The 21455-nt window shown below is 44.0% G+C and overlaps 1 protein-coding gene across 3 annotated transcripts in view; it reads left to right on the top strand.

The window, feature by feature from the left end:
• Window positions 1-21455, top strand: part of LOC124057097 (metabotropic glutamate receptor 7) — a 155167-nt gene that overhangs the window by 109975 nt on the left and 23737 nt on the right. For all 3 annotated transcript variants that reach the window (XM_046385219.1, XM_046385220.1, XM_046385221.1), the window contains exons 7-8: window positions 1808-1947; window positions 17461-18396. In XM_046385219.1, the coding sequence (XP_046241175.1) occupies window positions 1808-1947; window positions 17461-18396 (1076 nt within the window). The remainder of the gene's footprint in view (window positions 1-1807; window positions 1948-17460; window positions 18397-21455) is intronic.

Raw genomic sequence — 21455 nt, 5'->3', positions numbered from 1 at the left:
CCTGTTAGCTTTAGCCTCAGTCTGTGGGCATGATGTCATGACCTGAGGCCTGTTAGCTTTAGCCTCAGTCTGTGGGCATGATATCACGACCTGAGGCCTGTTAGCTTTAGCCTCAGTCTGTGGGCATGATATCACGATCTGAGGCCTGTTAGCTTTAGCCTCAGTCTGTGGGCATGATATCACGACCTGAGACCTGTTAGCTTTAGCCTCAGTCTATTAGCATGATATCACGACCTGAGGCCTGTTAGCTTTAGCCTCAGTCTGTTAGCATGATATCATGACGTGGAGCACATTTTCATTCATGCTACTAAGAAACTGCTTCACAGCTCATAGAAATCTGTGTATTGGTGTGTTGTTGGCACTTTGCTCGCTGCTGATGATGGAAACTGTGTTGATATGTGGCAGACAGAGGGCAGCTGAGTGGGTCATGCTGGTTCGATCTGCTGCTACCTTGACTGTGGTGCACGAAGTTAGTGTGTCAATAAAAACAAAATGGAACAAAGTGCAACAGAAACAGGTTTGTTCATCGTGGAATTGGCTGAGCTGGGAGCAGACTGGGGTCAACTCTTTGCTCTCAGGGTGAATTGATTCCAGTTTTATCTGAGATGGCACTTTGTCTGCATGAATACATAGTTTTCTCATTCAGTTGAGAATGTTAAGCACTTTGGCATGTTAGCCCAGCATACACAACATGCTAATGTTCTCATGCACAGTGTGTCATGCACACTCACACAACTGTGATGCACTTCTGTGTATTATTACACAGAAAGAGATCTGTTGCTGTTTGTGAAAGTATTAAAAATAAAACCGAACAAGAGAAAGCCCTGCAAACACAAATGTCTTAATGATACATGAAAAGGGAAGGTTCAAGCTTCAGAGTTAATAAAAAATCTTAATAAAGAAGCTGCAATAACCAGCAGAGTTCCCTGCCAAAACAGTTATTTTTGACCTGAGGACATCTGTGAATTCTCTTTTTATTTTATATTGAACAGAGGAAGCAACACTATCTGTCCCGTCCGTCTGTCAGCCTTTTTTTTCTCTCTCTCTCTTTTTCGCCACATTTCTATTTTTCTCTATTGGTCTCCCCCCCTTTCACTCCAAATTAAATAGAGACTTGAAAGGGAGTGCTGGCCCACACCAAAGCGAGTCCGGCCAAAGTAAATAAACACAGTGTCTCTGAACAGAAGAGTGATGAAAGCGAGAGAGAGCAGAGAGGACGGGGAGGTCAGAGAGAGAGACGGCCATCCTGAAAGACAAAGTCCCACCAAAGGCTGATATATAATCAGAATCAGAATTCCTTTATTTATCCCTGAGGGGAAATTCTTTATTCAAACTGAATTACTGTGTTTGTGCATTCACTCTGCGTAGTTTTGTTGTGTCAGTAATTTCAGCATTTTGTTCAAAAATTCAGCAGGACATTGTTTCACGTTTTCCATCCTGCTTTCCAGCATTCGACCTTTGACTGGAGTTTTTTCATTACCAAAGTCGTCCTCTTCCTCAGTGCTTTGAAGGCGCCGACTGGAGAATTAGCTCCACCTGCAGTTTATCTTCATCAAGCAGCGAATTCATACTCATATAACTGGAGCGGATGGAGACAAACATTCAGTCATGTTTCCTTTTAAAGTTTATCTGGAAATTGGGATTAAATTCACACTAAACTTGGATGACCAGTGATGGTCAGAAGGACGTTGGCTGTCATCAGTGTGTGTGAAGCTCTTTGGCTAAAAGCACTACATAAATACTGTCCATTTACTGTGATCCACTGACCAAGACACTCATTAATGAAATGGCTATTTGTCCTCCACAGGAAGTGCTGGTACTTCAGTGACATTCAACCGTAACGGCGACGCTCCTGGACGCTACGATCTGTTTCAGTACCAATGGAATAATGTCAGCGGGTCGGGCTACCGCGTGATTGGACAGTGGACTGAGACCCTGCAGCTCAATGTGAGTTAATATTACTATAACGCTGTTAGTCAGTGTTTTCTGCAATAACAGTGAATCAGAAGTGCTCATGAGCTGACAGCTGAGTGAATAAACATGAGAGGACAAATCTGTCTCCGTAAGATGAGACAAGCTGCCACTTTTGACTGATGTGACCAACTCAGCCTCAGTGATGTGGAGGAGTTTGTGATGGGGATGTGGTGTGTACAGATGCAACGCAGAGAATTCTTCAAACCACCATGTTCATCTTTTCAGGGTGATATTTTTTAAAATGGAAACAGGTGATTTTTGTGCCTAAACATAATGTATGATAATATATAACATAATATCAAATGAACACTGATTGCACAGTAATGGCTGAAGAAAATGACAGCTTCCATGTTTATACTGGTTCCCTGCTGTTTCCGTCAGCACAGCATATCATCCTGGGGGAAAAGCCATTGCACAGCCAAAACAGGAGCAGCATTTGTTTTTCCCCCGTAGCTTTTCCCCAAGTTCTGCCGAAACTCAACCCTGCGAGAAAATGGAGGAGGTAAAGAAGCGAAGAGGGAGAGTGATAAGTGATAGAAAGCGAAGTAAAGAGTTTTACCTCAAGCTGTTATTCCTACCCGACAGACGAGGACTTTCAGCCTGTTTTAAGCCGCTGAATGAAAATGATGACAGAAAAATTAAAATGTGTTTATTGCTGAAAGTCCACAGCGTACTCTGACTGAAACATGATCTATGATGCTTGCTGAAAGAAAAAATAACAAATCATCGAGAGAAAATCTTTTTAATGAATGAACAAAGTTTAACTGTGGAGTACGAAACTACTGCTATGAATATTCATGTGGGCATCTCGATCAGTAAAGAGACTCTAATGAGGTTCATCTTTACGGTCATTACATTTGTTAATTACATCAGACGTGATAACAGCAGCTTTAAAGGCGAGCGGAGCAAACATCCATCTCACCTAGGCTTTCCTGAGCGAGGATGAGATTTAGAGAATTTGCATCCAACTATATTAATAAATCCCACTGAAATACCGGCCTGGACGGTCATGTGTTTGCTTTCCATGGTAATGTGGTTTTATCAGAGCTGGGCTGGGACACACTGCAGGATTATCAAGCCAATTTACACAAGATTTGCCCACCTTCACAATCTGAGGGGAGGATTCCTAATTGGAGGCTTGTTCAGGACAGATAGTCAGAGGAGATTATCTGATAGTGCGAGAGGTCTGCAGATTTATTAGGTAGTTTGATCCGACACAAATGGACTACACTGAAGCAACATGTTCAACAGGGAGCCTGCAAACAGAGTGACTGAACACAGATTTTACTTCTTTACTTCTTCTTTGATTCCATTTATCCTCATCCCTCCATCCTCCAAACCACTCTGCTTGTTCATGGCATGGATCTGCTATAAGAACTGGATACTGGACTCCAAGATGGCACCCACAGTGAAATGTCTCAATAGCTGTTGGATGGATTGTGATGAAATGTGCTTCAGACATTCATGTTCCCCACAGGATACAGCAGAATAACTTTTCATCTTGCACCATCATCATGTCAACATTCTATGTCCATGTCCAGCTGTTCGTCTCTGCAGCGCTACATAAGATAAGATAATCCTTTATTACTCCCATAACTGGGAACTTACAGACCTGAAAAAAGGTCTCACTGCCACTGTGGAAAGCAAAGCCCCAGCTCTTTAGACCAATCTCAGCAGAGTGAGGGGGGAGGTGAGGCCCGGCACTAAAAGGTCTAAATCTCCACAAAATTAAAGCTAACAGGTGCTAACGTGTATTTGTTTGTAGTGTTAGCAACCAGGTGAGTGTCACCAACAGTCTGCATGCAGTGAGCTAACTGAAAATTAGTTTGTGCGTACTGCTAATTAACTCATGTTAGCATGCTAACATGCTAATCTAAGATGATAAACATGTTTAACATCAGCATGTTAGCACATAGCACATGAGCATGTGTTAGCACGCTGGCATTAGCTCAAAGCTGCCCAGTATGTAAGTGACTAGCGAGGCTGCTGGCTCTTCGTGTTGTTGGTCATTTGGTCAGTGTGACCTCAGAAGAGAAAACACTGTAAGTGAGCATTTAATTCTTCTGAAACGTGGTCTGAAAACTGAATTATTAACCAGATTTATCCTTCAGTAAGACATGTTGCTTTCTGGAAAGTTGAGCTAAGTCACAGTGTTGCCAAAAGAGCTTCTCCAGAGTATTAAAAATCTCCAGCATCCATTTGTGACTCTGTGAACACACTGCAGGTTTCTGCTGTGAATGTGAGTGTGTGTCTGAGTTTACACTGTGCTGAAGGAGAGGAGATCAGCAATATGTGCTGCTGCACCTACAAGACAGTCACAATGCTGCATGAAGTAACGTGACTTCAACCCAGGACACCACTGGTCTCTTGTTAGGCAGGTATACTTTGTTACAGGTTAAAGGTGCAAACCGTAAGATGTGGCCAGAACATTCATGTAATGAATTCTGTGAAGAAACAACAGAGCTAACGTTCTGAGACGTAAAACACACTTCACAACGAGGAAGTTGTTCAGCAGCACAACAACCCACAGCACAAGATAAAAATGATAGACAGGATAGTGCAGTTTGGCAGGATTTGAGTGTGTACCCACGTGTGCTGCATGGGACAAATGCAGGCTGTCATGGGTGACAAGAAAAGTTTTTAGAAAAAAAGTGTTGTAACAACGCAGACAGGATGATGTCAGTCATCTCTGTTTTGGCGAGCTGGAAACGTCAAAGGAAGGCAAACTGTCTAAGCCTGCGTAATTAAAAATGACTTTGGCCCACCAAAACCTGAATGTGGGCGCCAGGCTCAGGCGAGAACAGAGAAAGTGTCCGACAGAAAAGAGATGATATCCACGCTCTGTGACTCTGACAGAGGAAGAAAGGATAAATCAGTGCAGGATTCCTGGAAGTTAATTTCAACCCATTTTACCACTCAGTACGTTTTACCATCTCTTCCTTAAGTGCTTCCTCCATCACTGATCAACACTCACTTACCTTGCTTACCTTCCTCCCTCACTCACCACTATTTTCAGTTTTATATCATTGTTTGTTATTTCTTTATTTCTTGATGGCATCTGCTGCAGTGAAATACATCACATATGATTCAAGTGTCCCTCAGAAAATGGCTGCTTTTCAGCTGTGAAGCAGGAGTGCTTTCTAACACTGTGGTTTGATCTGCAGCATTCTTCTGCTTCTGCATTCAAGGCCGCGTCTCGGCTTCTTCACAACACTAAATTATTCACCTCAATAGCCCCCGGTAAGCCAGATGTGGCAGAGCTGTTGCTATTAGGCCTCCCATTATTGCTTCTTTCCCTCTGTCCTCACAGCTCCTTTGTGTGTAGTTTGTGGTGTGTGTGTCCGTGTGTGTGTGTGTGTGTGTGAGTCTTTGTGTGTGTGCATGTGCGTGAGTATGTGTGTCTTTGTGTGTGTCTGTTGGTCTCCAGATTACAAAGGGGAGCTATTACTGAAACTATATGTTCAAGCGTGACAGTCGAATCTAATATGATTTAGCCGAGGTACATGTGCGCTCTTTCTCTTAGGCGGTTTGAGGGTAATCAGCATATTTAGGAGATTAATAACCTTTGTTTGAACTTGCTGCATTTAGCAGAGTGAGAGAAGAAGAAAATCCACAGGCCTGAGGAGGAGGAGGGTGTAGGGGCGTCTGCCTCTTTACAGGCGTGGATCAATTATCCTAATGCGGCACACTGATCTGACCTGATGACATGTGTCATCACATGACGTGTCTGGTGATACGTTCATGGGAAGGGAAATGAGTGGGTCACATGACACTATGCTTTCTATGGTGAAAACCCTAACGAAAGACTACACTTTTTTTATTTCAATGTGTTAAAAATGACTAAAATGTTGTCAGCGTGTTTCTCCTTCGCTCTCCTCCTCGGCCTTTAGTTGTCTGCTGTCACAGGGCTTTGCTGAGGCTTAATGGGTCAATCAGACTACGTCTCGCTCCGGTGGCTCTCTGTCAGGGTTTATATAATCTGCACCGGGACGACTCTTTCACTGCACAGCCAGAATCCACCCAGGACCCCCACTCTGTAAACCCACGCCGTAAACCCCTCACCACACACACATACAGAGGCACACACACAGAGGCACACATACAGATGCACACATACACACACAGAGGCACACATACACACATAGAGACACACACACACACAGACACTCACACACACAGAGGCACACACACAGAGACACAGACACACACACACACACACACAGAGGCACACACTCACACACACACACACTTGCATACTTGCATAACTTGCAGTGTGCATCAGTGCTTCAGGATTAACACACTTAAAGAAGGAGAAGATGTGTGTGTGTTCATATTGGCATGTTAGCACAGTGAGGACATGCAGGATGGACCAGCAGGTCCCCGCAGACCTCTGACAGACAAGTCTGTCATAATGTCTTATTACTCATTTTAATGTTCATTTTCAAACGGTGATGAGACGTGTGCCGCTCAATAAGATTTCATTTAATGTACAGAAGAAACCTACCGATGAGCAGAGACGTCTGGACATTAAAACACGGCGGCCATCATGCCAGCAGACAAATAGAAATTATGCAGTTTTACAGGATTAGACGATTAGAACTAAAATATTATCATTCATTTTAAATTTGAGTCCTGAAGTGCTGATTGCTGCTTGTCCACCTTGTTGCTGTGAGGGTTCTGTCACAGACATTCACTGTGTAGGTATGAAGCATTAAAAAGAGATTCACTGAGTGGTGAGTCGCCAGTGGAGCAACAGTCCAGTAAAACCAATGAAACATGTCAAAAACCCATTGGATTAAGCCTGTGCCACGATGTAATCTCACTCAGTGTGGAAGTTATACGGGTGGATTAAAAAGCTCATGTCCATGATACAGGATTACCAGCTTCATTTGGAAAATGGCAGCTTCTGACGATGACTCTGCAAATCGCTATGACACGGCAAAATCCCCGCAAACCGCCCGCCGACTGTGGCTGCACTAACCTGCACGGGACACAGCACGCAGAGAGAAACTCGTCAGTCCCTGACCTGATCCTCAAGGCTTTGGCTCCTCCTCAGCCTCCTCCCTTCTCCCCTGACGTCTGATCCTGGTCCTCAGGCTGGACATCCTGTTTCGTCACATCGCCAGCCTCTTGTGAGATCACACAGACTGAGGGAAACACGTCTGCATCTTGTCAGCATGGTGACCGTGAGGAAAGCTGATAATGAGAGAGTGGACACAAAAGAGAAAGAGACGGGAAGGGAGAAGACTCTGATCACATGATGGGGTGTGAAGGGGGACGCTGGTGAAATGGTGGCGAGAGGCGCTGGACTCTAAAAGCTGGAATTCTTCAGCTGACGGATTTGGACGGTCCATCCTATGCGGTCCAGCAGAGCAGGAAGGAGGTGTGGTGCTGTAATGCAGGCATCACAGGATCCCACTGGCTGATGCTCTGTGGTGGAAAAGATGGAGAATAAACGCTTTGAACATTAGAGAGCAAACACACCTGTGTGTTCAGAGGACAGTCAGTGATGATGAGACATCCTGAGGGGGACAACCACACTGTAAGGTTCAGGACTGTGGTTGATGTGGCGTTTCTTCAGTGCTCGTGGACGTACAGACGCCTCACTGGTCCACTGACTGCTGTCTTTTCTGGACTTTCCACCTTCAGTTTTGAAATTCGTTGATAAAGTTTCGTTTGTGGCCTCGTTGTCCTCGTCTGAAAGCGTGATTGGCTGCTGTGTGCGTTCCCTTTGAAGTTCAGTGTTGCACTCGTTAATGTTAACATGTCGCTGTAAAGCTGTGTGGCATCGCCAGCGCGTGGCTCGGCAGCGAGAGCGTTAAGACAATGACGGAGGGATGACGGGACCTCACGGCTTTATGAACCCACACATTTCTATAATAACTGAGAGGACACGATCTGATGTCGGCGGCGAGAGCCTCCAGGCACTCGTGTCTCCATAATGTGGCCCGCGATGGAAACACGTGCTCCACACTCTTCAAAAATACATGAAACAGCTCAGTGGTCTGACAGGATGATTATGGCATCAATCAGACCGGAGCGGCGGAGCTCAGCAGGAAGAGACACAGAAGTACACAAGCACACACTTCTGTATGTACAGGAGCACACACACAAAGAATCTCATGTGCTTTTCCTGTTCTGACTGAGAAAGAGACGCTGGGTGTTTCTGCACACTCCATCTTCTCTCAGAGCACAAAACACATTATCCCTGAAATTACACAAAACCTCATTTGCTTGAAACTGCAGTTTTCCTTAAAAGGTTTTTTTTTTAGCTAATGTTGCTGCAAAAAACACTACCTGTGCGTTCTGCTTTCATAGATCACAAATATCCAAAGCAATTTTCAGAGGGAGAAATGTCTGCAGTGGAATATACTCGACAATAAGAGGTGATTGTGACCCAGCGGCGAGGGGAGAAGATAGCGTCTCTGTTCTCCTGCAGTGTTATCTGTAATGACTCCCAAATCTCCGGGCTCCACTCCGAAATCTGCTGCCGCTGCTGCTTGTCTTTCATGTCTGAAAGCCGCAGAGAGATGGAGAGATTCTGATGGGTGCTGAGCCTCATTAGGAGTAATGAAATTTGACCTTGATCTGTGCGAGAGCGATCCCTCACTCCTCTGGCTGCATTACGACTCAGATGGAGAGATCGGAGTGACAGAGGCGACCCTCCTGAGCAGATCCAGGAGCAGCCAGGAGGGTTAATGAGGCCAGCAGGAGGGCAGGATGTTGCAGGTTCAAGTCCCTTCACTGATTCACTCAGAAATCTGAGGATCAGATTAAATCATGCTGCTCCTTCCTTCTCTTCCTTCATTCATTTACCTGATAGTACAAAATGTGATACTGTCTGTCTCGCTGCCCACCCGTCTGTCTCGCTGCCCACCCGTCTGTCTCCCTACTCACCCATTTGTCAAATTTGTTGTTTGTTAAGTGAAAAGAGGGGAGGAGGAAGAAGTGGTTGAGCTGTCCTCGTGTTGTCCAGGTGGACGGACGTCTCTGCTGAGGCCGCGTGGAGACTCTGAGGACACGTGCAGATGTTGAGGCAGTCCGAGCGGCTGCACGTATCTGAGAGCCTGAGGAACTCGTGTACACGTTCAGCCCTGACGCTGTTTCCTGTCTGCTGTCTCCAGCTCTCTGGCCTCTCATACGTCCTCTATGAGCAGCAGGGGAAGCATTAGCTCCAGAGACAAATGGAGCGAGAAGTCTGTGCTCTGTGGTGTACACTGTCTCTGCTGTGTAGTGTTGTCTTGCACTGTTGTGTCTTGGGAAAGCAGCTGAAAGGAAAATGATTATTCAAATTTCCTTGTTTTTTCCCCTAACTCTAACTTTTCTTTGAAGACGGGTTAGCGTGTGTTTTATTCTGATTTGTTCAGCAGAGAACAAAGGCAGTCGATTTCTCACCTGTGGTGGGAAAACTCTGCACTTCCTCCCGGTTAATATACACAACATTTTCATTATTTCCCTTTAAATAATCAGGAGTCACAGCAGGTCATGCAAGACCGCAACATTTAAGAGTTAAATCTGAAATCACAGAAAGTTGCTGTGGTGTAACCGCACACGTTGCCTCTGGTGCTGTGATGAGGGTTAACTGAACCGCAGATGAGTTTTAATCCTCACCTCCGTCCAACCTCAACCTCCTTCTTGTTATCACTAAAGAGCAGCTTCCATCCACAGTGAGACAACCCAGCATCATTATGTCCATGTTTACCCTCTTTAACCAAAGGTAATCCTGTCGTTTTTATTAACAGATAGATAAATAGATATTTCCCCCTCTACAGTCAGGAGGGATTCTTTCAGTGGGTTCAGGTCTGACGCTGGACTTGCTTTCTTTCTACTGAGATCAGTAAGCAACAAAACCTCTGACTCTGAGGTCAGAGTTTCTGGTCCTAACTGGGGTCCTTACGTTGTTTCTTGCTTTGGACAGTAGCCAGGATGCTAGCAGGAGACATGCTGCTAACTAACACTGTAGCAGCCAGAAGAGAAAGCAGGAGAAACAAACATGCTGCATTTCCTCCAAATAAAAGCAGGGAGGGGTGTGGCTGGACCCGGTCCTGATGCCTGTCAGGTAACGTGCGGGTCCCACAAGCAAAATTTCACCAATATAAACCTGCTTTAGGTTCTGAATTATTATTATCAAGTGTTAATGTTGCGTTTCAGTCACAGCAGATGTACATGTGTTAGTGTCACAGCCAAATGTTTTGTAGTATCAAAAGCATACTTTAAAACGGGACCAGATTAGGAAACAGACCTGAAATAAGACCATGTGTCCTACAAAACAGACAGAATTAGAAGTAAAGGCATGTCTGGGTTCTGTTTGGATTACATTGAGTGATTTCAGCCTTGTGCTGTTGTGTGTGATCATTAATTCAGACAGTCTCACACTGTTTCCTCCCACACACACACTCCGTAATGAGCAAACTTTCACAGTTCATCAAAACATGACGTCTGCGTGGAGGGGAACTGAATCTGTGCCGGGCATCTGTCACATGAATGCAGCTGCTGCGTTCGGGTGTGTTGCCGAGTGTATGAGGTGATGCGGTCACACTTGTCTGATTAGTCTGTTTCTCATTTGGTTTCCTGTCACTCAGGCCTAACTGTGTACAACCCAGTGCACACGGCCTCGCAGGAATCCAGGAAGTTATTTCATTTCACTTTCAATTAATCAATTTAATCACGATGCACAGTCGCTACGTTAATGACTGAGGCGCACATTAACAGGAAGGAAGTTAGACTGTTTGTGTGAGATCTCAGTTGCCTCAGTCGAGAGATCCTTGAGTTTTGATGATTTTAATTATTAAAGCAGGCAGTTAGTCACAAGCGACAGGAGCAGGAGACACTCGTTGGTGTATTAACCAGAAAGGCCTTGAAAGAACAGTCAAACGGTGGGGTCTGACGAGGCAGAAAGACACTCGATAAAAAAAGACGCCATTAAAAGAACAGGATGAAGGGAGAAAGGAGGCAGTGATGGTGACACATTACAGCAGCAGCACAGCTCACATAGTATTAGAATATTATTATTAATATAACTACAGCATTATGATTCAATAAAATGTTCCACACATGTTTAGGTGGAAATTAAAGTGAAATCTTTATTATCCTGATCAGCTTCTGTTCCCTGTCAACAGGTCTGATTGTTCGATGTGGGCAGGAAGTGGTGGAGAGTAACTAAGTACATTTACTCAAGTTCTGTATTTAAATACACTTTTAAGGTACTTGTACATGAGTACTGACATTGATTTTATAACATTAGTTTCTTTACAAATTCAGATAAGGGGACATATAACTACTACATCTTTATATCTTTATAGACTGTACTGACATATTTACATTATATATTTGTATAAAATCCATAAAATACTGTATATTATTCCTAATATGTATAACTATACTCGCACACACTCAGACTGATAAAGTGTCTAAAACTTTAACTAAAATGCTTTGTGTCTCTGATTTTTTGACTTTTTCAGGCAGGAATATTTAATATCATATACACACATTTCAGATTAGCAATCCCCTTTTTTTCAGGGGATTTAATATGCCAAATTGTGTATATGAGTAAATGGAAACATCTGTCTGTATATAAAGATGGCCGACGTGAGAGCTCCACTTCTGTCATTTCAGGTAGTTCTTATCTCAGTGATGTTCATTTTCATGATCAGTTTGGTTTTAATTTATGATCACAGTTAAGGTTATTTGATGCTATACAAAGAGGCTGAAATGCCACGATGAGCACTACTCCTGGTAGGCTCAGACGGGTGTATGGGCTTCACCTCCCAATCACTGCTGCACAGACTCTGGCTCCAAATGATGTCACCAGAACAAGATGGCAACACTCCTATCAGGGCTATTTCAGTTTCACTTTTGTAGAGTGTGAGGAAGTGGAGATGCTTCGGCCATCTTTACATGTCAGTGATAGAAACATGCAAAAAGATTGAAATAATTAACTAAAAAAATTAATAGAATGAAAGAAAAGGTCCAGCTTCTGGTGTAAAAGCAAATCTGGACACGTCTTGAAAAGGAACCAAGCAGCTCGTGAGCAGGTTGTAAAACAGAATATACATGTTGTGATGTAAACAGGGGGTGAATAAACAGCCAGTGCAGTAGAATATGTATGTACATTACCAGTAAAGCAGGATTTTATATATAAAACCGGTTCAGCATGTGTGGACAAACAGCATGTGAGAGGCAGGAGGGAGGAAACCAATGAGCCAGAGAAGTCAGAAGGCTCATCTCTAAAACATGAACCAGCAGCAGCAGAGAGTCAGGCGGCGGTGGGCGTGTGGGCCGATGAAGACTCAAGGCCAAAATAAAAAAAAACTCAAGATGGATCCTGCATCGTATCCATGGCAACAGTGCGCAGATGCAATCTGTTTCCTCAGAGGTTTTCATGATGAGCTCGGGGACCAGGGCCCCCTAAAGGCTGCATAATGAACTGCGGCGTCGGGCAGCTGCAGTTAACTGCTGTGGGAAGGATGGGGGTGGAGGAGGTGGAGGCAGCTAATGAGCGTATGGATTAACAACTCCCAGTTAACAGTCAGTGGACGTAAAATACGCACCCGCATGCACCAAGTTTGACCCCCTTTTGGTTAGGGTGAATCCCAGGGAGCCGTATGGGAAGATTTTCTGTGTTGAGTTTCATAGACGGCTACACAAACAAAATGGAGCTGCTGGACAACATTCTGAGAAACAGAGCAGCATGAATCCATGAAGGAGACAGAAGAGGAAGTGTGTGTTTTCTCTTGTATCTGCAGAGGCAGGATGGTCTTGCTTTTCGTCCTCCTCACGGGTGTTCACTTGTTTCGTACAGTTTACGATGTCTTTACTGGGACCAGTTCAAGTGCCCCCTGACCTGCAGCCTACAGTGACATGGAAGTGGGCAGACGGCTTATCGACAGCCGAGTCTGACAGCAGAGCAGAGGAAGGCAGAGGAGCAAAGGTCTGCCAGGGACTGATAAGAATAACAGAGGGGTGGAGGTGGACAGACAGAGAGATGAGGAGGAGGAGGAGGAGGAGGAGGAGGCTTCTCTGCCACTAAAACTGCTTAATGAGAGGAGGACTCTGCTCCAGTTTGTCTGCACTCTCTCCTTCACTGAGTGAAATGATGTTTAGTAGTTTAGATCTTGTGTGTGTAACAGTAATTTGTTTCCCTGATGACATCGTGGCGAGTGACTAAATCTGTGCCTGGAACCTTTCAAGGCCTTGTTGTGAGCAGGAACTGTTTTCTTTCTGTAACATCAGCTCCTGCTTGGGTTGGTGCATTAATGACGTCAGCGGCACCTCAGCTGAGCTGTAATGTCAGCTGGTTTTAGCGGTACGTGAAGAAATTATTATTATTGATTCATGGGGGGAACTGAATGACTGGATCATGATTTGTGAGAAGAGATATTACTGTTGAGTTTTTAAATGATTTCTGTGCTTTCAGCATCACAAATAAAGTTCCATATAGTTCCCTCATATTCAAGCGTAGGCAGACATCTCTACAACTGGCATCTCCAAAACGTCGCAGCTCACACCAAAACTGTGCAGATGGATAAACAGACTACAGATAGAAGGAAACATATGTGTGCTTGATTTTAGAGTGAACTGTCCCTTTACTTAACGATGTTTGTTGATAATGATGGTGGAAACACAGTTCAGGTGGTGTTACTTGTGCATAAATGCACTTTGACAGACTGATTGATTGATGATTTGGATTCAGATCAGGTCTCAGTTGACCTCAGAGGATTTCTTCTTCAGTCGTCAGATATTCAAATCACACAGAGCAGCGTTTGAGCTCCTCACACGTTTCTTTATGAAGCTGAAGTCCATCCCACCACACGCACTTCTTATTTATTTCATCTTTCTGAGTCTGTCAGAGAGTGAGCTGAGTTCAGGACCCGGGGACTTAATCACTCGCTAAGGCTGGAGGAAAGAAGGAACATGTGGACTTTTCTGTGCTCACAGAGTCAGATTTCAGACCTCTTGTCCAGATCTCTGTACCAGCTGCGACACCTCGTCAAAGACATGAGTGAATTATTGAACGTACCGCAGTAGCTGGCAGCCCTCCCGACCCATCTCACGTTGGTGAGAAGACGGTGGACTTTACATTTAAATGACTGACCCAATGTTGCTGCTGGCATTTTCAATCCCATTTGAACCTCCAGCCTAAAATCCTTTTGGATTTGTGAAGCCGTGAGTCATCATGGTTAAGGTAACCAGGCACAAGTCTGCCACTCATCAGTTTGGCTTGTTCCTCACATGACAAGTCAGATTTTAATACACTTCACATGCCAAACGGGGGAGCATATTCACCTGCCTATTAGCTCGTACTGAGGAGGAGCAGCGGGGATTTGTGTCAGCCGGTCATGTAATTTCCACGGTCCAAGTGTGCGCCGCATTCAATAAGAAGAAAACTGAGTGTGAAGTGGATAAAATGTGGGAGTGATGGATGGACGTGTGGGAGCAAAGGCTGATGAACGTGATCAGAAAACCAGAACAGAAAAGAAATGAGGTAAGAGAAAGCATGTGAGGTGCAGGAGACGTGTGGGGAGGAAGATATTCTCCTCTTCAGCTGCCTCTGGGAGGGAGGGAGGAAGATTAGAGGACTGTTTGGAGTTTTTGTTGTGGTTCAGAATCCTCACCGTGGCCAAATACAAGCCTTCGGCTGAGTCAGGCTGTTAGCTTGATGCAGCTTTTCATCCCCAGCTATCCCAGGTTATCTACTTGGCTTTTCTGGTAGCACACTGGGAGCCTGGGGAGGGTCTGGGCGATAGAGGCTGATGATAACATCCAGTGTCATTTTTCTTTTTTATTCAAGCCTGGCCCCTGGCCCCTGGCTCCTGGCCCCTGGCTCCTGGCTCCTGGAACCAAAGACTGGTTCACACTGGTCTTTGTAGATAGTCTGTTTGAGGACGTCCTTAGCGCTATGTAACCAATCAGCTCCAAATCTTTTTACGGCTTTACACAGAAACCAGCTATCTGCCAAAATAATCAACAGCAACACACAATGACAGACTTTCTGGCCACCGTCAGTCACTGCAGCACCTTCCGAGGACTGGGCATAGTTTCAAGAAGAGCAGGATGTGAACTGCTTTCATCTTTTCACATAACACCATATTGAAAATGAAATATTCAGGATGATTAATAAGAATGTCCCCTCTCAGTGGTTTTTCCTGTAAAGACTTTTGTTCTCATCTGCTTCCAGAGATGTAGTGGTGTGTGTAGACGTTCAGCGTAAACCATCCTCCACCTGTGGACTCGACACCTTTGCTCACTGAGTTTAGTCTTTTCGGCAGTGCGGCCCTCAAATGCTCTCTGAGTGTTAAACTGTGTTATACTTTTGTCTTGTTATTAGCAATGCATCAGTGCATCGATGCATTGCTAATAACAATGATGATGACACTCACAGGCTTTAAAGGAGGACACATCTTCATAGGAGGATGATGAGATGGAGAGAATATTAACTAAACACCAGAAGCTGAGCAGCACAGCAGCATCAATCAGGAAGAAGTTTTATGACCTTGAAAGTACCGGCTAGTCATATATTAAGAATAATTCAGAAAAATGGTCTCTGAGTGTTAAACTGTATCTGCATCAATGCAGCATTTCTTGTAGCTGGTCAAAATGGAGCACATTTTATTATTATTTTTATTTATAACTGTGGGCTACAATACAGTTTATGAACTTAGACTTGTATATATAAAATTTTTTCCAATTTAAGATGCAAACAATAAACCGAAATGTTTCTTTTGTTTCTGGGTGCTAGTGTTATTTAGCAGCGGCATTAGCAACATGGCTACCACTAGCAGCCTGGTAACAGCCGTAAGAATGCTAATCTGAACTAGAATCAGAATCAGAATTCCTTTATTTATCCCCAAAGAGAAATTATTTTTCGTACAGACATTGCACTTGCAGTCTTCCCAACCAAGAAAGAAAAGTGAAAGATATAAAAATAGGATAAACAAAAACAAGATAAGTATAGATCTATAAATCTAAAAAAATACAGGTATGTGAATACAGAAAATACAGAAACTCTGATCTCAGGGCTGATAAAGTAACACGTCACATTACACAACACATGAAGCAGGTAAGTTTTGTTACCTGCTGATCTTATAGAAAGAAGCCATCACAGTGTCAGTTTTGAACTCTCTGGTGGTCAGAGGAAACACATCACTGACGGGGTAACAGACTTCAACACAACACCAGAACTCTCAGTCTCGCTCAGTCTCGTTTCTCCTCGGTTTCTATCACTGTCTCTCTCTTCACTTCCTTTCGCTCCTCCATTCTTTTGGTTTTGAAAATTTTCCATAGATACTCTGGTTGTTCCTGGGCATAGCTACCAGGGAAAACGAATCCTCTTCCTGTTTTGGTCACATGATGGCAGACAAGCTTCCTTTAGAACTCCTGCCCAGCAGCAGACAGAATGCAGATTGTGATACTCTTATATACACAATACACTTTACAGGTTTTGGTAAAGAAGTTGTCTATTTCCACTTTGAGTATAACACTTTGGTAATGTACTTAGTTAAATTCCACATTATATCGCATGACTAGCAAGTTAGTATACTGTGTGATGATACCATTGTCTGCCTCCTGATCAAAGTCAGTGAGCTATAAACTTGCTCAAGGACTCCTTGAGGAGCAGGGTGGGCCTTGAAACCCAGAGCGGTCATTAAATGCCACCTGGCTGTAGCGCTGAGCAGCAGATAACTGAGATGTCCGCTCAGCGCAGATGAGTGGACAGGTGGAATTTATCCATATTGATGTTGCACTAATAGAGTATACATTACTCATTAGCAGCAGTCAAGCTGTCAAATCAATGGGACCTTTGCTTTAGTTACAAGCCAGAGCTAAAGCATGTCTTGTTAAACAGTGCTGCTGTACACTGAAAGATAAAATCTTATTGTAGCTATAAATCTGAGAGACTGAGAGACCAGAACCTCAAAGCCAGTGAAGCACAGTGAAGTTTGAAGTTTTACAGATTATTTTTCCCCTTCTCTTACAGTTCAAGGCAAAGAAATTTCACATTTTTTAGATGTTTTAGAAATAAAGCCTCTGCAGCCACTGTTTCACACAATTTCACAGTCTAAAACCTTGCGTACAGTATGGTTCACAGCTGAGCCTGAACCCAACAGAACTGAAATCACACTGGATTATGACAGCCAACTTGGGCTTTCTCCTCCCTGGTATAAATGAACCGACTAATAACGTCAACATGCTAACATGTTCACACTGACCCTGCAACCATGTTGATGTTGCTTGTCATCTTAGTTTAGTGAGTTAACATGCTAACATCTGCTAATTATCAGTACTGTATTGTAAGTATTGGACACAATAAAATGTTGATCTGATGATGAAAAGTCAGTTAATGCAGTTCACCCTGAGCAGAACATGAATGTCTGAATCATATTTCATCACAATCCATCCAACAGCCGGCTTCATTCCATTCCATGCCCTGAAGCAGAGGTCTGGGAACCTCTGATCTAACCGTTGTCTCTCCTGCTCTCTCTCCAGATTGAGGAAATGCAGTGGCCTCGAGGGGAGCAGGACGTCCCCAGCTCCGTGTGCAGCCTTCCCTGTAAAACTGGTGAGAGGAAAAAGGTGGTGAAAGGCATGGCCTGCTGTTGGCACTGCGAGCCCTGCGACGGTTACCAGTACCAGTACGACGAGTTCACTTGCAAGCTCTGCTCCTACAACATGAGGCCCAATGCCAATCGCACATCCTGCCAGCCTATACCCATCATAAAACTGGAATGGCACTCACCCTGGGCGGTGATTCCAGTTTTCCTGGCCATGCTCGGGATCATCGCTACGATCTTTGTCATGGCTACGTTCATACGATACAACGATACACCGATCGTCCGAGCGTCCGGCAGGGAGCTGAGTTACGTCCTCCTGACGGGGATATTTTTGTGTTACATCATCACATTCCTCATGATTGCCAAGCCAGATGTTGGTGTGTGTTCATTCAGAAGGATTTTCCTCGGTCTGGGTATGTGCATCAGCTACGCCGCCCTCCTCACCAAAACCAACCGCATCTATCGAATCTTTGAGCAAGGGAAAAAGTCGGTGACGGCACCCAGGCTGATCAGTCCCACCTCCCAGCTGGCAATCACATCCAGCCTCATCTCTGTCCAGCTGCTGGGGGTGTTCATCTGGTTTGTGGTGGATCCGCCAAACACCATCATAGACTATGATGAGCAGAAGACCTTCAACCCGGATCTAGCACGCGGGGTGTTGAAATGTGACATCACGGATCTCCAGATTATCTGTTCTTTGGGTTACAGTATCTTATTGATGGTGACGTGTACTGTTTATGCCATAAAAACCCGCGGCGTCCCGGAGAATTTTAACGAGGCCAAGCCCATCGGTTTCACCATGTACACCACCTGCATTGTATGGCTGGCCTTTATACCCATCTTCTTTGGCACGGCTCAGTCTGCAGAAAAGGTAAGTGGTGACGGGCAAACGGGTGGATGAAAGATATGTTTTTAAAAATTAACCTGGAGCTCACAATTAGAGGTGAAAATAGTCACTAGCAGGAGCCCTACTCCACAAAATTGTCATTTTTTTTGTTTGTTGGTTTTTTTCATCATTTGATGCCTTTGATAGAAACAAAGTACAGGTTGGCGATAACTTACACATACAGTATTTGATTTAAACACAAGCGCTTTGTGCTCAATTACACCAAACTGCCCAAACTGAAATATGACATTTTAACAATTCCGTCAACACAAGGCCATCACATGTCAACAGTGTTTTTGTCAATTCGGCATCAACACAATCCATAAAGATAAACTTTCCATGCAGATTTAACACATTTTAGATTTTGTTGACATACCAGCCTCTCTTGGTGACTCAAGTGGGGATGACAGGCCAACAATTTAAAAAAATAAGGTTTTTCTGCCACTGGCAGCTTGGCTGTGGGATCATTCTTGCTTAAAAGTTAAATATTTTCCATGTGGTGTAAAGAACCAGAATTCATAAGAATTCAGTGGGAGAATTCACCGGGTTTGGCAGCCAAGCATCAACTCAGTAGACAAAAACAGATCAGAGCTGTTTCAATGAGTCTTATTCCACAGCTTTTACTTCACAACATTTATTATGAGGCACAGAAAAAAATCACAAAACACAAACTCTGTTACACTGCAATTACAAATCAACAACAAATCACAATACAGCAAAAATCCATGTCAAGCAGAGCATTACTGCATCATTCTAATGGGAGGCTGTCGCTGCTGTGTCCCATTTTATCAGCCTAAAGGCTTCCAGATGAGACTGATACGCTGCTAGAAAATAATCTCATTCCCATTCGTGCAGAGGGAGGAAACTCAATGATCCACATTCTGCACTGAAATGACACAGATAGACAAAAGGCAGTTATGATGTTTTGTTTCACAAGTGCAGGAATCCAGATGAAATTTAATGTGCATGTCGTCGGTTAAATATTGCATTAGATAGATAGATAGATAGATAGATACTTTATTGATCCCGAGGGAAATTCAAGAGAAATTCAAGCATTAGGAGAGTGACGTATTTTTATTTAGTATTTTATTACAACTGCAGGGCTTGTTTGTTCTCATCAGTTGCTGGTCGTGATGAAGCAATCACAGCGTGGAGATTTAATAAAGGACAGCAGCTGCAGTCCTCAGGTGTGAAGTTGAGTGTACTTACACTCGTCAGATGCTGATTGTGTTGTGATGGTGTTGTTCCTGTTCTTTAGGGGTTGTGACAGTTTATTAAACCTTCTACGAGCCAACACATTGAGCTACTTTTCACCAAAGGCTGAAACTGAGGTTTGTTATAATGTGAGGAAAGTTGAGGGAAACCTGTGAGGAAAGTTTAAAGGTTCTTACCATAATTGTGTGACCTTTACATCTTATCACAATTTTATGGAAACTTGTGCTAAACAAAATGAGTCTCAGCATTTAGGCTTTGGTGAAATGTGAAATGCAATCAGGTGAGCGGTGTTAATAAGCTTTAGAAAAACTCCGTCAGCCGCTGCAGGGATAAATAATTATTATGTGAGCTCTGTTAAACTGGTTCCTCACAGATCTTTTGTCATTTCTAGATGCTTAAAAATGTTTGGTCTCTTTGTTGTATTTTTTATTGCTCTTTGTCAGTCGTTATGTGAATCAGTCGTTATATTTTTGACTGATATGGTTTAACACTTGGTTAGGGTTAGGAAAAGAATCAGGTATTACCTTAAAATGCCTGTTGTGGTGTTGGTGTCGTCACCACAGATATGGCAGCCATTTTGTCCCGGTGAAACACCACCGCTGACCCTGACCGCGACCCTGACCCCGACCCCGACCTCGACCCCTGAACTCACACGTAATCTGAATGTGATAAAACACGTACTGTAGAAGTGTTGATGTGATACATACAAAATGAGCAAAAATAACAGAAACACGTAAATTTCTCTTTGTCGACATGCAGCTCACCTTAACAGTTAATCTCACAAAATGCAACCCAAACACACACACACACACACCTCAAGGTCGACTGTGAGCACAGGATTTTCCTCCAAACAAAAAAAATCTGTCACTCGTAGATCAAACTTACTCACAGAGCTCATTTTAAAGACTAGAGATGTTTCACCACACCAGCATTTCACCACCCAAATGAGACTGGAGATTCTGGTTTTTGGGAGTGTATGTCAGCGTGTTGTCAGCATAGCACAGATACAGGACGTCAGATTTCCTTAAACCAGAGCATAGAGTGTAAGCACAGAAAACTAGAATCAGCACATTGTGTCTGTTTGCCTTCGCACACGAGTCAAGTTTCAGTTTCCATCCCAGTCTGTCCAGATTCACATCATGTCTGTAGTGACTGACAGACAGACTTTTGACCAGCAAATGAGTCGAAGTGGACGTTTGTGCCAAATGTGAAGAAGTTGTTCCTTTGGTTTCCATAAAGCTTGATTTCAATGCAGTAAATAGAAAGATTCCTCACTGCTAAGGGGATCACAGGTGCTGCAGTATGTGTTACATCCTGCCTGCCTGTCTGTCTGCCTGCCTGCCTGCCTGCCTGCCTGTCTGTCTGTCTGCCTGCCTGTCTGCTTGTCTGTCTGTCTGCCTGCCTGCCTGCCTGTCTGCTTGTCTTCCTGCCTGCCTGTCTGTCTGTCTGCCTGCCTGTCTGCTTGTCTGTCTGCCTGTCTGCCTGCCTGCCTGTCTGCTTGTCTGTCTGCCTGTCTGTCTGTTGCCTCCTTTGCTCAGATCGAGGTGTACAATGAGGAGCTCAGAGTTGTCGTTGAAGACTGATGGTGGTTTCAGTTGGTGAAATGTGAACGATGTGGTCACATTGTGTGTCAAAGCGATGGAAGTTCAGTCCACACTGACTGCTGCTGTGCTGACAGTACTGAGAATTGTCCATGACAAACTGTAAAAATCCATGAAAAAGAAACTGTATCGGGTCAGGCTACTTCAGCATTGCCAGCAGAGGGAATTTAAATTGCATTTTGATGAAGTGCAAATATCCTTCTAATACCTAAGTTGCCAGTGATTGAA

The sequence above is a fragment of the Scatophagus argus genome, chromosome 3 (genome assembly GCF_020382885.2).
Source record: "Scatophagus argus isolate fScaArg1 chromosome 3, fScaArg1.pri, whole genome shotgun sequence".
In the NCBI taxonomy this organism is placed as follows: Eukaryota; Metazoa; Chordata; class Actinopteri; family Scatophagidae; genus Scatophagus; species Scatophagus argus.
This window is presented reverse-complemented; position numbering and strand designations above follow the sequence as displayed.